General features: G+C 38.8%; 1 protein-coding gene across 1 annotated transcript in view; it reads right to left on the bottom strand.

Annotated features, from left to right (window-relative positions):
• BORCS5 (BLOC-1 related complex subunit 5) overlaps positions 1–15941 on the bottom strand; it is a 71840-nt gene that overhangs the window by 18098 nt on the left and 37801 nt on the right. Inside the window, exon 3 of the mRNA XM_030461768.1 lies at positions 3518–3675. Within this exon, the coding sequence (XP_030317628.1) occupies positions 3518–3675 (158 nt within the window). The remainder of the gene's footprint in view (positions 1–3517; positions 3676–15941) is intronic.

Genomic DNA, 15941 nt, shown 5'->3' on the forward strand with positions numbered 1-15941 from the left:
AAGTGTTGGATTTTTTTGTTTGTTTTCTTTAACATACAACACCCAAGAATAGGCAGATAGATTGTTTTATGACAGCTGAGCAAATCACAGTTCACCATAAAATGTATCACCAACTTCATCCTCATCACCTAAAATTTTGTGGCAAAAGCTCCAAGATGCAGGTAAGATCTGTTTAATCTATATAATATATATATAACCTATAAGCCTTTTACAGCTTAGCGTTTTATAACGTGCTATCTACTGGGTTTCAAAAATGCAGCTTTCTTCTAGCATACACAGGTAGCAAGCTCACATGGGCCCAATAGATCTTGTTCCCAGACTCATCTGAACTGAATGCCCCAGAAGTCAATAATGCGGGTGATTCATCCAGTAAGTGAAAAATTTTCATCCTACAGAATACCAAAGAGCAGACAAATTACACAGAAAATGTTGCACATAAGCTTTTTTTCTTTCTTTCTTGAAAATTGTCAAATTTTTTGAGATGCCATAACCCTGGATTAACTCACACATAAATCCTCAATTGCCATTCTGTTTTTTTCCAAACTGATAAGAAGAAAAAATTAAAAGGAATCCTAAATATTTCAGTGGTCCTGGAATTAGTGAAGTATTGCAACAGATGGCAAATCAGATGCCAAATATTAACACAAAACATAATATTTAATGCACAGTGATTATTTTTCCCTAAAAAGATGCAAGCACATCTTTTTTTCTTTTGGCAGTGAAAACAAAGCCTATTGTGAAAAAAATCAATCCTTTCTGAAACACAGTTTGGATACAAGCAAGCATAACAGGTGAAGAAGAGGCATTCAAGTCAGCTACCTCCAGTCACACCTTTACCTCTTTCCCCTTCAAGGACACAACTGGGAAAACATATTTCTTCTTGAGAAAGAACAGTCACAGCAACCTGGAAGTCACACAGGTTTTACATTTAGGAGCAGATAATGGATGTAGCCAACACACTGACAAGAAATTCTGTCTAAACTGGGAAATGGGATGGAAAGCAAAGCTAGACTGTTATGGTCCCCAAAGAAAGGGAACACACACAGATGCCTCAACTTTGATCTGCAGTAACTACTGTCATGCAATGTTTTCCTTTTCCTTAGCTTACTCACCATCCTATTAAGGACCATTTTAACTCAGATTAATCTGGGTGCCAATTTACAAAGCACCATAATCAATTATGAGTTATCAAGGACCAATAAATTTACAACAGTACTTTTGACTTTTACCAGAAAGCAGGAAATGTTTTTTTCCTGACCATACAAACAATAAGCAAAAGACATTTTCCCAGGAACACTTTGTGAAGAGCAAATAAAAAATCCTGGCTGTAGGCAGAATGACTGTAGCATATTATACAGCAGGACAATTATTGACTGAGCACAGACAGTGATAGTCTGAAAAGGGAATGTATCTCAGACAAATTGTAGGAAATTGGAAACTGAAGCTCACCAGCATTTTGTAGGACAGTTAAAAGCATCAGTCACTTGGTAAGTCCATTATCAGAAGAAAACCACTTTAATGCTTATAGTGTTAAAGAAAGGAAAAGGGAATTACTGACAATACAAGAGAATAAAAATTTACTGTGCAGCTCATGCACACATTATGCTTTGCACAATATACTTCACCTTCTCTGTCATTTTTACTCTTTACCAATGGTCAAAGCTCTGACTACATGGCAAAACTAAATCATTGCTGACAAATGGCTGCAGTCTACACTTGTAACAAGAGACATACCCTGCTCTGCTTCAGCTGCACCCCTTGTTGTCAACAACTGTCAACAGCAGATCGATTTACTGCACCAAGGAGAGCCCAAGTAATTTGGAAAGAATGATTTAAGCTGAGTGGGTCCCACCCGGCTCCTCCAGAACACACACAAAGGACAGCCAATGAAATAAAAACATTTTTAAATTATTAGGAAAATTAACAGTAAAAACCCACCAGATCCAGCAGAGGGATTGAAAGCATCTGAAATTACTTAAGTGTTGTGACCAAATAAAAAACCAACCCAACTGACTTGTCAGTTCCCTGAGTTACAGACTCTCCCATTTCTCCTTCAGGTCATCAGAGAGGAGTCTGTGATAAAGAAGCCAGTGACAAATTCGGTATCATTCTTATATTTATCTTACACACACACACAAAAAATCATAAGCCTTACAAACTGGAAGAACACATCACCATAACTAATATGAAAGGGACTCTGCCACTTGCCTTATAGAAGGCAAATCCAACTAATGCAGATTACACTGGTGGCGTCTACCATGACTTTAAATCACTCGATATTTCCTCTCACACTTTAACAGCCAAAAGAATTACAATCTGCTTGGATTAATGCAGCACACTGTCATTAGTCTGCCAATTAAATCCCATTTCTGAGACTGTGTGATTTGAGTCACCAACATCTGCAAATATCTTTAAATCTTGTGTAATATCTGGCTTCAGATCTCGATACACCAAAGTAAAAAGGCCTTTTTAATGGCTCCCACGTTATTTTGGACTTACAACTTCACGATGACAGCAGCTTCTCAAAACAGCCCATGAATCAAATTTATTATCCAGTTTCTCATGTGGGATTTTCTTAACTCTAACCCAACACAGCAACAACAAATCAAGGCCATTGTTTATATTGCATGAATAAAAATTAACCACCTGTTCAAAAGCTTTGTTTTTTCATATTGAAAGGTATTTGGGTCTCATAGACTTTTGACATATGCAGCATTCACCACTTCTTCTACACATTTGGAAGCATGTGAGAAAACACTGCATCTCCTCTCATGCTAGTCTGTCTTGATAAAAAAAAAAGAAAAATAAAAAAGAAAGATCTGTCAGCCATCCTACTGCTTCCTACATCAGTGGTTACACATGCGAAAGAGAATCCAATTGCAGGATGCTTTCCAGGAACTAACATCCTCCTTAAAGGTATATTTGAATATTTAAGAAGATCAATGGTTTTCAAATGACTGTCTAGTGATAAAAACAGTAGCAAGGGAAGATCTTTTTGTCATGTGGATCAGAGAAAAGGCAGCATGTTACTGGCTTTGAAAACAAAGTCTATCTCTACAAATCTATTCAATAAAAAATACTACCTTTTCCAGCCAAAGAACCTGCTAAGATACCCATTTCTTTCCTTAAATTAGAGCCTAATCATGAGGCAAAATAAAACGTATGCTTTACAGACCTAAAAAACAAATGTTAACCTTAAAAATTCCAGTCCTCTTTTACTTCTTCAACAGTTACTTGCAGTACTCACCATACCAGAGGAACAGCCATTGTCTACAGCCAGAAATTTCAGGGCATAACAAAGCAACACACCACCTAACAGTAACCATAATGAAAGTCAAGAAACTTTGCTTGAAGTGCACAGCCACAAAGCTTTTCTACAGGGTTCAGTCTGAAGTGGACTGCTGCAAGTGACCCACAGCCACCTACAGGCAAGCACCTGCATTCCTAGCACAAGATGTCCAAGCCAATGTCCTCAGCCCTTCCCCACCAGAAGCAGGAATGCTCATGGCATTACTACCTCCTTGATCCGCTTCACGAGAGCATTCTGGTCAAAGGCAACTGCTTCTGCACACTGGTGAAGGTGATCTTGGTACCGGAGACACAGCTGCAGCACCTGCTGGGGGTCCAGCTTTTCCAGTTTGGTGTTGGCTGGAGAGGTGTGGCCACTGAGGAGTCCTACAAGGCAAGAAAAGGGCCAGGGTTAATGTGACTGTTCACATGAGTAGCTCAGCTGCAAGCCAAGAGGCAGCAGAACAAGCCCAGGAGAAAAGCTTTATAAGGAGTAATGAAAAAATGAAAATCTCATCCGGGATCTTAAGCTACTGAATGGATTTTAGCAGTGCAATAGTGCAGTGAAAGCTAAAAAGAGGGAAGGACACGTATTGAAGATTTATGGATGATGAGGATTTATAGCAGTGCTATGAAGTTTGCCACACAGCTTATCTCTCCTTGACAGTACTTAAAACACAGACTCTAAATGCAGGTCCATAAGGCACGTCAGCAAGGTTTTCACCAATATGCTGTGTAAAATGAGTGCTGTTTCTTCTCCACCACAAACAATCCTAAATTATGAAAAATGAACCCCTCTTTTCCTTTATGTATGCCAGAAGGAGTTGAGATCTGCATTCCTACATGGGCATGGGATTCAAACTATTTGCACTAGAATAAGGCTGTCAAAACCAGAGCTTTAGAAATACACTGGTCCCACAAAACAAACCTGAAAAAAAACTACCCACTTAAATTATTAGGGGTGAAACCACAGAATCATTTTGGCTGGAACAGAGCTTTAAGATAACTGAGTCTAACCATCAACCTAACTCTACCAAGTTAGGTGCTAAACCATGTCCTTAAGCACTATATCTACATGTATTTTATACTGCAGTGTCTGGTGTCTGTGTTTTGTCTGCCTTGACTTTTTCAATGCTTCATAATAGATTTTTCTTCACAATCTCAAGGATTAGCGATGTACTTTTTTTTCTCTTTTTTTTTTTTCTTTTTTTTTTTTTAATAAAGAATCAAGATCATTGTATGACCCAGGTTTTCACAAAATGCTCACCCAAAAAAAAGTATTTGCCTTAAAATTGGGACATTGGTACTATCCAGAGAAGCAAAAATCATCCAGAGAAATTTCTCCAGCTCTTTGTTTGTTGCCTGCATAGCACAACTTGAGAAACTTTGCTGAGCTCAAGCATATGTGTGCCATACTGACTGCCTTCCCGAAAGCTGCTGGAAAAACTGATGCTAAACTGTAAGGCCACAGCTTCTTGGTGTTTTTCTTTGATTTGTTTTGGGTTTTTTTTCTTTTGCTTTGTTTTGTTTTTGCTATTGCATTTACTTTCATTTTCTTCTAGCATGAGCACTACTTTTTTCTTGGTGGGACACCATCTGAGACAAACAGCACAAACACACAACCTTCTTTTCCCAAAACATCCTTCAAACTATGTAAACTCTAATTCAGTGACTGCATGCATGTGCCCTTTGGGACTCTCAGTTTACAGACAGGAAAAGACATTAAAACAGCAAATGTAAGCAAGTATCACACTAAGCAATTAAAAAGTAATAAATGCCAGTTATTTGGATTGGAAAAGTTCTTCTAAGAATGTACCTCAGTGGGAAATGGAAACTATTCTGGAAGGCCCCCATGCCTGTTGGAAGCTAGAACTGGTAACACTGAGTTCTTGCCAAAACACAAGAACAAGACAGAAACCAAGACGTAAGTCAGAAGCATCTTATGAATTTGAGAAAGTTAAACCCCTTTGAAAACATTTGCAGACAAATGAAAACAAATCAGGACAGCAGCTTCATCAGATATCATGAAGTAGGTTTACTTTTCATCAACACTAACACTCAACATTTTATTTTCTCAGGATACTCCCCAGTTACCCTTTGCACAAAACCTTTTCATTACTCACCTTAAGAGTAAAAAAAAAAAAAAAAATTGTTTTACTGACTTGTAAAGTCTACAATTATACTGCCTGAGTCAAGAGGTCAGGAGAAGAAACAGACACCTCACCATTTACTCTCAAAACCCTGTATTAGCAATAGTCAAATTTACTTTTTATGTTCTAGAAAGAATCATCTAAAAAAAAATCTTAGTTTCAGCAATTATCAACTGCAAATCTTTCAAGCATACTTTCAGCTAAAGTGCAAAGCTTTCATGGGAGCAAACCCAGGGAAGGAAATAAGACTTGTTTCAGAAGTGTACATTACATGTTCTAGAGCTCCCTCAGCTTCTTAATTCTGATCTTCTATAAAATTATCTTGTCAGGCTAAATGTTCAAATGATGTTGTCAACTTTTAATATGTTGAATGTGCACACTGGAATGAAGAGTTCACCATACACCTGAGGCAGTTGTCCTGTTTCTGCACTGATTAAATACATGATGCTATCAACTAACTAATTTTCTTTTATTACTAATCTCTCACCAACTTCAACAGGAGGAAGACAATTAGACTCTATTTAAGAGATTTAATTAACATGAAGAGTGTGTTTTGGCCAATTTATGGTACTTTCGAGCATTATGAAGCAGAATAGGCCAAGGACTATTAAATGAGCTATAAAGGAGTATGCTACTCAAACTTATGTACTTAAAAACTTGCACAGGTTATGTATTGCTAAAAGAAAATTTAATAAACTTTAAGGAGGCTTTAATTTACTATCCAGAAAAACAAAAGCTCAAGTGAAGGGAAATGTTAACTGTTCAGCTGGTGTTCCTTCATAAGAAGGCAGAGGTGGAAATACAACCCAGTACAAATGTTTGGAGTAGCAATAAACAAACAGCATATGCTGCTCAAAGATAGACGATGGTATTATTTTGGGTGATGCAGTGGGGAGAAGCCAAAAGAATTAGGTTCTTCAAAGATCTCTGGGTTCATGCTGACAGTGCTGCCAGAGAACAATTCATCTTAAGGGTTTCAACTTGCAAGAAAGGAAGAAGTAAACAACAGCATTAAAAAAGCAATGCAGCTTTCCACCTGGAAGAAATTCCCATTGTCTAAATGTCAATCTGCCATTTTTTGTTGTTCACAGTAAATACTTATTACTGTGCTATAAGTCTTAACATTTTTTTAACATTAACTGTAATGAGCATCTCCTCCTCCTCTGCTTTGGTGAGATTACACTTGGAGTACACCATCCAGCTCTGTGGATGCCAGTCAAGAAAGGTACAGCCTGTTGGAGCGGATCCTGAGAAGGGCCATGGAAATGGTCAGAGGGTTGGAACACACAGAACAGCTGAGAGAGCTGGGGTTGTTCAGCTTGGAGAAGGCTCTGGGGAGACATTGTTGTGGCCTTTCAATACTTAAAGAGGTCTTGTATGAAAGACAGAGAGAGCCTTTTTACCAAGGTCTGTTGCAACGTGATGAGGGGTAACAGTTTAAAACTGAAAGATGGGTTTAGAAGGGACATAAGGAAGATGTTTTATGATGAGGGTGGGGAGGCACTGCAACAGCCTGCCCAGACAAGTTGTGGATGCACATCCCTGGATGTGTTCAAGGACAGGCTGAATGGGGCTTTGAGCAACCTGGTCCAGAGGAAAGTGTCTCTACCCACTGCAAGGGGGTGGACCTGATGATCTTTGAGGTCCCTAATGATCCAAACCATTCTATCATTCTATTAATCCACTGCATTTTATTTTGTAGAGAGTCAGTAGCTTGGCTCCAAAAGAGTGGCAACAGTTTGAATCTTCATGGAAGAGAGACTGCAACCACTCAGATCCCAGAGGGGTTTTACCAGGGTAGCCCGGGATGCAGAAACAGAGCTGCAGGGCTGGTAAGGACCTCCTCATGCCACAAAACTCAGGCCTCCTACCTTCCTCCTCCTCCCAGCAGAAGGCAGTGAGACCAAAGAGGTTTAACATAGTACCTCCTCTACAAGCTCTGCACTTAAGAGCAACATACTTCCCTATATCCATGAAAAACATGAGATCACAGGAAAAACTGAAACAAGAACAAGACACAGGAGAGGGTAGGGGGTTAAAATGCGTATTGCTTTATTTCTATACTAACAAAGTTGAGGAGATATCTACAAGCCACTGAGAAATCTTCATTTTTAGAGCAGAGAGATGGCCAGAACTGTTAATCTCCAGGTATTACTAAACAATTATGCTCTTGAAAATCACTGCTTCCTTCCTGAAGCTTTGTTCCACGTTTTGAACTCTCCACTGAACCAGGCCATTCCTCAGCAACTGGCCTAAACACAGTTTGTACGAGGATATAAGACCATATCTATTGCAACAAAATGTTTATTAGGTCAGTCTTAAAATGGGGAGAGACTAAGGTCACTGACTGGTTCAGGTTCACTCCCAAAACAGCCAGGATTTGAACCTGGTCACCAGTACCTCTCAAAGGAACTAACTGCTGAGCTATCCTACCTCTTCTTCCCAGTGGAAAGGGTGTTCCTGTGTTTTCATCTGCATAACTATTCCACAACCCCCAAAGAGCACAGTTCTGCTCTTAAGTGGAAAGAAAACAGCAACTAAATTTTAATTCCATATTAAATTGAACAACCATTTTCAAGATGCTTGTTCTCTTCCGAAGAAGGCAGCACACCAGAAATCATCTTTGCACTGCTTGAAACCTCGAGAAGACACTGCTTGGCACAGCCCAGCATGGCAGGGACAGGTGGCATGGAGCATGTTGTAGCATGGATGGGGAAAACTGGAAGCAACTGCCAAGCATGCACAACCTTGGCTACCAAATTACACCCTAGAAGAAAAAAAAGGGGACAGACTACATCATGTGCCTGCCATGATGAAGAGAAGTTGATCTTTTCCACCTACTCTGGCAGTAAACAGTATGCCCATGAAGATGCTAAGCAGCAACTGGGACAAAGAAAGATTCACATTTCAGCTCCTAAATGGCGCCTTAGAAAAAAACAACCCAGTACACCAAGTATGTCATGCATAGAGAAATATCATATATCACTACAAGGCTAGCTGACCCACAGACTTGACAAATCTGTTATTGTTTCCATATTCCTTGGCAAATCAGAGGCATGTTAAAACTATTTTCCTCCTACTTAGTCATCTCCTTGTTGGTTCCAGGTCCACATACACTTCAAACAAATCACATCCCACTGAGCAGAAGAAAGCTGTTAGTTTAAAAAGTATTTTTATGACTAGAAGTTCTTGAAAAACTGTTTTGCACGCTATACTGATTCTACAGACATACAGAACATCATAACCCACCATAGTCATGTTCTGCTGCTTTAGCAGGCAATCCTAACAACAACTTAAGTGCTTTCCAAACTGAGAAGTATTAATATTTATTTTTTATTTCTTTATTTCCACTTGTCAATCCCCTTTTCAACCAGGAACTGCAGACATTACAAAAAGAAAGCAAATAGGTTCACAGTTGTTGATTTATTATTACAGACAGCAAAGCACATGATGCTGGGATCTTGTTACTAATTTTAAGGCCAGAAAGGGCTACTGTCATCAGCTAACTGAGCTTTCCATGGAATACAAGAGAGGACTTTAAATGTAATTCCTTATTTAATCAGACCAGAAGTCTGCTTTGTTCAGAATACTGCTTCCAACATTTGACAACAGTGGATATTTAGACAACAACCTCTTTATCAGTTCTTCTTCCACTTCCATAACCTTTCTGCCTCCAAAAATTACTAATAAAAACTTTTTGGCACAAAATACTGTGCTCTGCAAAGATCTGATATTTGCATTTTTGAAAGGCAGACATTTATCTCCACAATATCCTGTGGCATTAAGTTGCTTATTTGTGCACAGCATACAAAAACTCTTCACCTGCTTTACACCTGCTGCTCTGGGTCTTTTCTTGTGCTCTGACACAAGAAAACATCTATGGAGCAGTGCATACCTCCTCCCATCATCTTTCCAAGCTCAAGACCTCCAGTGATTAGTCTCCTCTCCCACAGAAAACCTAAGTTTCTCTGATTACTTCTGTAACACCCTCAAATATTTCTAATCCAAGGCCTGATTCCCCTCTTTAAAAACCAAGTCAATTCTTCTACGATGTATAATGGTTATCCTTATAACAATCCAGTTGCTTCTAAACCCACTATTCCTTTGCAGAACCTACAAATCAGCAACACCCTTTTTAAGAGCATGCAATACAGTGCATTGCACATCTCACCCCCTCTTCTTCCAAGAGCAAGGTTAAACACAGCAACAGAGTACACACCATGATTAGCTTGTCAACTTTTAGAGTGGAGCTCCCAGTTCTGGTATCTGTTTCTGGAGGTTTATTGCTGTGTACATTACAGGTTTTTCTGAAACTTATGTGAACGAAGCTCATTCATCTTTCATCTTCTTTCACAGCAAAGGCTGACTCAACCAATTGGTTTTGCTTTTCTGAAATTCTTCTCTGAATACAACCCTGCAGCAAGCTTTTGGGGAACCTAAAAAGCTTTTATTAAGTATATGCTTGTAGAAAGCTGTTTCCAAGAACTACTCTGGTGTCCTGATGATTTCCTATTTAATCTGCTGGAGCTTGTGATCTTTGCTTTTCTAACACAAGTTTATTTGTGGACAACTTCTGGCCTACAGCTCCCTCCACACTGCTTCAACTACACTACTTTTTCCTCTCCCACCCTTCAAAATTACCTGGGCTGCTTGTAACTTACCACATTTCAGTTGTTCCCATCTTCTCCTCTTCACTACCTTCACTTTTAATGAAACTCCTCTTCACAAATTTAATCCAAGAAAAAAAAACATCTTCAGCTCTTCTATTTCTTATTGAATTTGAGTACACTATGTTTACTATTAATATAATAGCATTGACTCATTTAATTTAAACTCATTAAGACAGCATTAGTTTTAGCTTTAAAAGTAATAGCGTTTTTCAAGTCTCCAGGAATTTTTCTGTGTTCCAAGAGTATTTAAAAAAGATAAACCCACAACTTGCCTCATCAAGCATTTCTAAAACTCCTGGGTAGAAGCTACGTGGTCTGGCCCAATTCTTAAATAAAGTCTGGTCTTAGAGGCCACAGGTGAATTATTACAGTCCTCTTGCTTGTTCTGTTTGCATGGGGAGATTGTTTTGGCAATACCTGCAGGCATCCTAAGTACCACAAAAAAAAAAATATCCACACAAGAAACAAATGAAATTACATTGCTAAAGAGAAAGACTTCTTTCTTGATGTCTGCATGAAGTTTGGATGCAGCAACTTGCTATGAGCTGAGAGAGAGCTCATTTCCATACAGTCTCCGTGAAAGAGTACTTTAACATGACCTACAGAAAAGAAATAATTGCACATGTATGTGCAGCAGAATAAAAGGCACTTAAAATAATTCCAAACAGATAAAGTAATCAGATTTACCGGGCTTCTACTGATTAAATGCTTTGAATTTTAAGTGTGTACTTCCTCCCTCATACTTGAAGACTAAGAAAATACTACATGTTCAGCAAACTCTGAAGAGTCAAAAGAGCTTTTTGGATGGCTGTTTTGTTGTGCTTTTTCAGTTGTTGTGCTTTTTTTGTATGTGTTTTGTTTCTTTTTTTTTTTAATTAAAAAGAATTGTTGTCTTCAGTTAGGAGACGTCAACATTTATGCACTCAAATTTGAAAACCCAGGCCTCCCTTAAGAAAAGGGCATACACCATTACACTAGTAAAAGTAAACCAAAAATAAACTAAATAATAATAATAATTTTAAAAAAAATTTAAAAAAATCATTGAAATCCTTAAGCTCAAATGTGGATGACCACATGATCTTTTTCACAGGCTAGTTTATTCTCTAAAAATCTCACTGATAAAACACCTTGTAATAAAATACATATTCATACCAAGACAAAAGTTGGCTTTGTCGACTGTGTATTTTCAACTCCTTTGAACCTTAATGGAGGAACACAATGACTGTAGGCAAACTGAATAGCTATTAAGTGAGCAAAGAACATATTTGTATTGTGGCAAGGAATGTTGGCTGTAACTGCAGATTTTCCCTCTACTTTGGAGTCAGTACCATGTGATCATTTACTTCTGCATGGGTGACAGATGGGCTGAGGACTCTCATCTTGTCACATCATTTAGCAGGCAACTTTTCTGACCGTGGAGCTCAAATACTCTCTCAGTACCAATACTGCACCTCAGTCTCCTATTGCAGCAGAAGCTGTTGCCTGTAAGACATTACTCAAAAAGACATATAAATCACCTCCCCTTTTGTTCCTCCACCATTTATCTTAAAAAAAATATTAAGAACACACAAGACATTTAGGCTTCTATTAAAATTAATTTTGCTACAATTCTAAGACAAAATCCCCACACTCTTACAGATTTCCACTTATTAAGGTCACACAATTTACATTGGGCCCCTCAGTTCAGGAAGGATATCGAGGTCCTGGAGCAGGTCCAAAGGAGGGCAACCAGGCTGGTGAAGGGACTCGAGCACAGACCCTATGAGGAGAGGCTGAGGGAGCTGGGGCTGTTCAGACTGGAGAAGAAGAGGCTCAGAGGAGACCTCATCACTCTCTACATCTCCCTGAAAGGAGGTTGGAGCCAGGTGGGGGTTGGTCTCTTTTGCCAAACGACTTTCAACAAGACAAGAGGGCATGGTCTTAAGTTGTGCCAGGGGGAGTTTAGGTTAGATATTAGAAAGAATTTCTTTACGGAGAGGGTGATCAGGCATTGGAATGGGCTGCCCAGTGAAGTAGTGGATTCTCCATCCCTGGAGATATTTAAAAAGAGACTGGATGTGGCACTCAGTGCCATAGTCTAGCAACCGCAACGGTGGTTCAAGAGTTGGACTCGATGATCTCTGAGGTTCCTTCCAACCCAGCCAATTCTATGATTCTATACATTAGAAGAAACTGTGATTCAGAGGGGGTTTTGGTTTTATTATTATTATCAATTACACTCAAAGAGTATTTGTTTCTGGCTTCTTTTTGAGCCTCATTTTTGTTTAAGACTAGATCATGTGAAGATTTCCATACATCATTCAAGATCTGTCACACAGGGTTTGCTATACATGAAGAATAATGTGCAGACAATTCTGTGCATCACTGAAGCTTGCAATTTCTCTGACGTGATGACTTTTACCCCATACTTTGTATGATCCATAGAGCTATTAGCACACACAATGAAGCCTGACCGTGATGGGGTCCCATGACTGGGACTTTGAAGACTGCTGCAAAATGCAAATATCTCAGTGATACAAAAAAATTCTAAATTAAAATTTTTAATTGAAAAGAAGCAAAATAGAAAGAAACTAGAACTGCTTCCTCATTTGGATTGCTAGAAACCTGAACGTCAAAGAGGAAGAAATAATGTACCATCTGCATGTACTGAGATTCCAGTCTGCAGTTACTTAGATAAATGTCTGGAAATATGAGATTGCCCAGTGCTACACCTTCAAAAATTCACTAGCACTTACAATAAAATAGGAAGCCTGTTTACTTTTCTTTTGAAGTTTCAGATAGGGATAAAGGTATACAATATACTCTGAAGAAAAGCAAATAGTTGCCCTTTGTCAACTAAAAGCAGTCAAAATACTTCCCAGTCCATCTTGCCACTGATTTTTTACTTATAGAGCACTGAAATGATATGGAAAATGAATGGCTCTGACAACACAGTTGCAATATCATATGACAAACTTCTTGCAACGGACCCCATATTAAAAAAAAATAGGCACAAGACTGGATATATAGATGGGATAATTCGCAGCAAAGTGAGAGATCATAGTCCTGTGTCCTACAATAAGCTGTATTTACTCTGCAGTAACTTTTTTGGGAGGAAAACACATCAAGAGAGACTCAAGACCTACCATCATCTGACTATGTAAGTGTGTGATATCCGCAGGCTACAACTGGCACCATTATCCGGAGTTCTCTGCAAACCCAAAGGCCAGAAAACTATGATCATTTTATAAGATGAGGAATTGAGGCATCAAGAGATTAAATGATTTATCTGAGGTCCCACGGAAGCTGCTCTCCCTCAGCCTAATGACTTCACCACGAGAACACAGCTCCCCTTTTTCTTGCCCTCAGACACCAAGGGGCAGCAGGGCTGGTGGCAGCAGAGCCCTGCATTCCTACAGCACCCACAGTGTTGAGAACTGAGCATGGACACAGCCTCACCCACAAAGATTCTCAAATGTCCAGTAGAACTTCATAAGACAACCAGAGCCAAATCAATAGCTTCTTCTCTCCAGCCCTACATACATGCTCCACAGAAGGGAAGGTCCAGCTCCCATCACCCTCATCACATGCCTCACCACAGCTCTTGCACAGAAAACAGCTCACTCCACTAAAACCACAGTGGGTTTTCTTTTCCTCTCAGGCAGCAAAAAAAAAAAAAAAATCAGAGCACCTGGAGATCAAAAATGAGAGTTAATCCCAGGAGAGGCAGGAGAGAGAGAAGGAAAGGACAGAGAGGGACTTCTCCATTTAGCAACATCAAGCTGTCACTTCAATTGTTCTATACATGCAAAGCATTGAGAAAGTCTCAGTTGTACCTCCTTGAATTAACAGGACCTTAACCACCTTTGGTGTGTCTCTCCCACTGTAAAGTTTGGTTGAAATTTGCCAGCAGATGCAAAGTTTTCTAGCCTGTAGATGGAAGAGAAGAGGGACACTGGGAACAAATAAACTCAGTTTCTTGAGTTTCTGGGTTTTAAAAACCCAGAAGTGTACAAGCTAAAACTCATTTAATTTCATCTGTTACTGGTAGTGAGGATCAGCCTCATGGCAATCTTTATTTTATTTTAGGTAAACTTTAAAGAGAGCTTCACTGAAAAAGTTCCTTTTAAATAATTAACAGAATCTGAAGAATCACTTTTTAGTGATGCATTACAATTGCAAACAAAGCACTGTTCTGGTTCTGGTATAACCATACTTCATATGCATGGAATACATGACTTCTATTTGGTATATTGAGCCACTTTTGATATATTTCTTATTAGTTTTGTATAATCAAAAAAAAAAAACCCAAGCAAAAAAACCACATACACAAAAAGACACTTGTGGAGTATTTTTCCTCATTCCCCAAACAGAATTTCTGTATCAGATCAAAATACAGGCAACTGTTAGACCTAAAATCATTCACTTCTGTTCTGGCCACCACTATATCCTCAATTATAACTGCAGCCCCAAACCTTAAGGATTTGAGAGAAGGCACATTGCCACAGTATAAATAACATCATGGCCAAAAGTTATGGTCATGTCATGCTCTTTGTCCATTATTCCAAGAGTGCTATCTAAAATATACGTTAAAGGAGCACTATCCAAAATATACTATTGACACTTTTTGACCACAGGTGCTATGAATAGTAATTTCTCTACTATGTACATTCAGGAAAATGTAGTGAAGAACAAGAGCCTTTTGTAAATGCAACAAAAATGGCATTTTCTACTTTAACTTCTTTTCTCACATGCACTGCAACTTACCACTCAGCCATTGTGCTAGCAATGTGGGCTGCCATTTCACATACAGAGTTTAATTTGGATGATGCTTATTTCTTCTCTGAAGGCTTTACCAGCATGACTTGGAATGGCTGAAATAATCAGGAGCAGCAAAATCCAAGCGGGGCTCATGAAACTTTTACATTATCCAACCCATGCTTACATAGCTCATACAGAATATACTTCACAAAAATTACATAATTGCTCCTTACTTTTTATTATAATAAGTTTAACTGGACTATTTTGTTTATTAGAGTAAGTCATTACATAATAGCAAGTCCAGCTGAGTAAAGGAGAGAGAGGTCTACCCTCAGTACAAAGTGAGAAAGCACTTTGGGAACGTGGATGCCCTCAAATAAACTTCTTTCCTTGGCAACCCCATTGCCCAAACAGCATAAAAGTATTCAGGAAGTACCATTTTCTATTTAAACAATCCTACCATCCAGTCTGGACCAATGCTTTCTACCCTCTCCAAGTTGTCCCAGCTGTATTTAAATATTCCGGTTTTTGGTCCAACCTTATTAATATAAGTAAGTCAAATTCAAGCACTGAGGTACTCTTACTTCTGCCTACTTCTTTTCCCACATCCATGAAAACTGATTTTATAAGTAATTCAAGTGATACAATGGATGTAATTAGTATTAGTGTGTAAATAACTATTGCTTTTCCCAGTAGTGTATGGTAGAATAAGGCTATTTACCCTGGTTAGAAGGACACATGGAGCTGGCATGAAATTAAAATAACTAAATTCAGGATACTGAAATTACTCGAAGGTTGAGCTGGGGTGAGGAGGAGGAGAAAACACACACACTATTGACTTTTATCAAGTGTGTTTTAAAAACTAATCACTCAGCTTTGCAGGGCTTATTAGGGTACCTAAAACATTCAACTGTTATACAGAAGTAAGTAGCCTGCTGTGTTCTCTGTTACCTCTGTGTTTATCATCTCCTGTCAAATATCATCAAGTGCGAAGTGCCTTGAAGAAAAACAAACACAATCAGGAATCCTTAGCATGAAATGTAAAGGATTTAATCCTTCATGTTAAGGGGAGGGGAATCAAGCAAACTGCACC

This window comes from Calypte anna, chromosome 1 (assembly GCF_003957555.1).
Source record: "Calypte anna isolate BGI_N300 chromosome 1, bCalAnn1_v1.p, whole genome shotgun sequence".
In the NCBI taxonomy this organism is placed as follows: domain Eukaryota; kingdom Metazoa; phylum Chordata; class Aves; order Apodiformes; family Trochilidae; genus Calypte; species Calypte anna.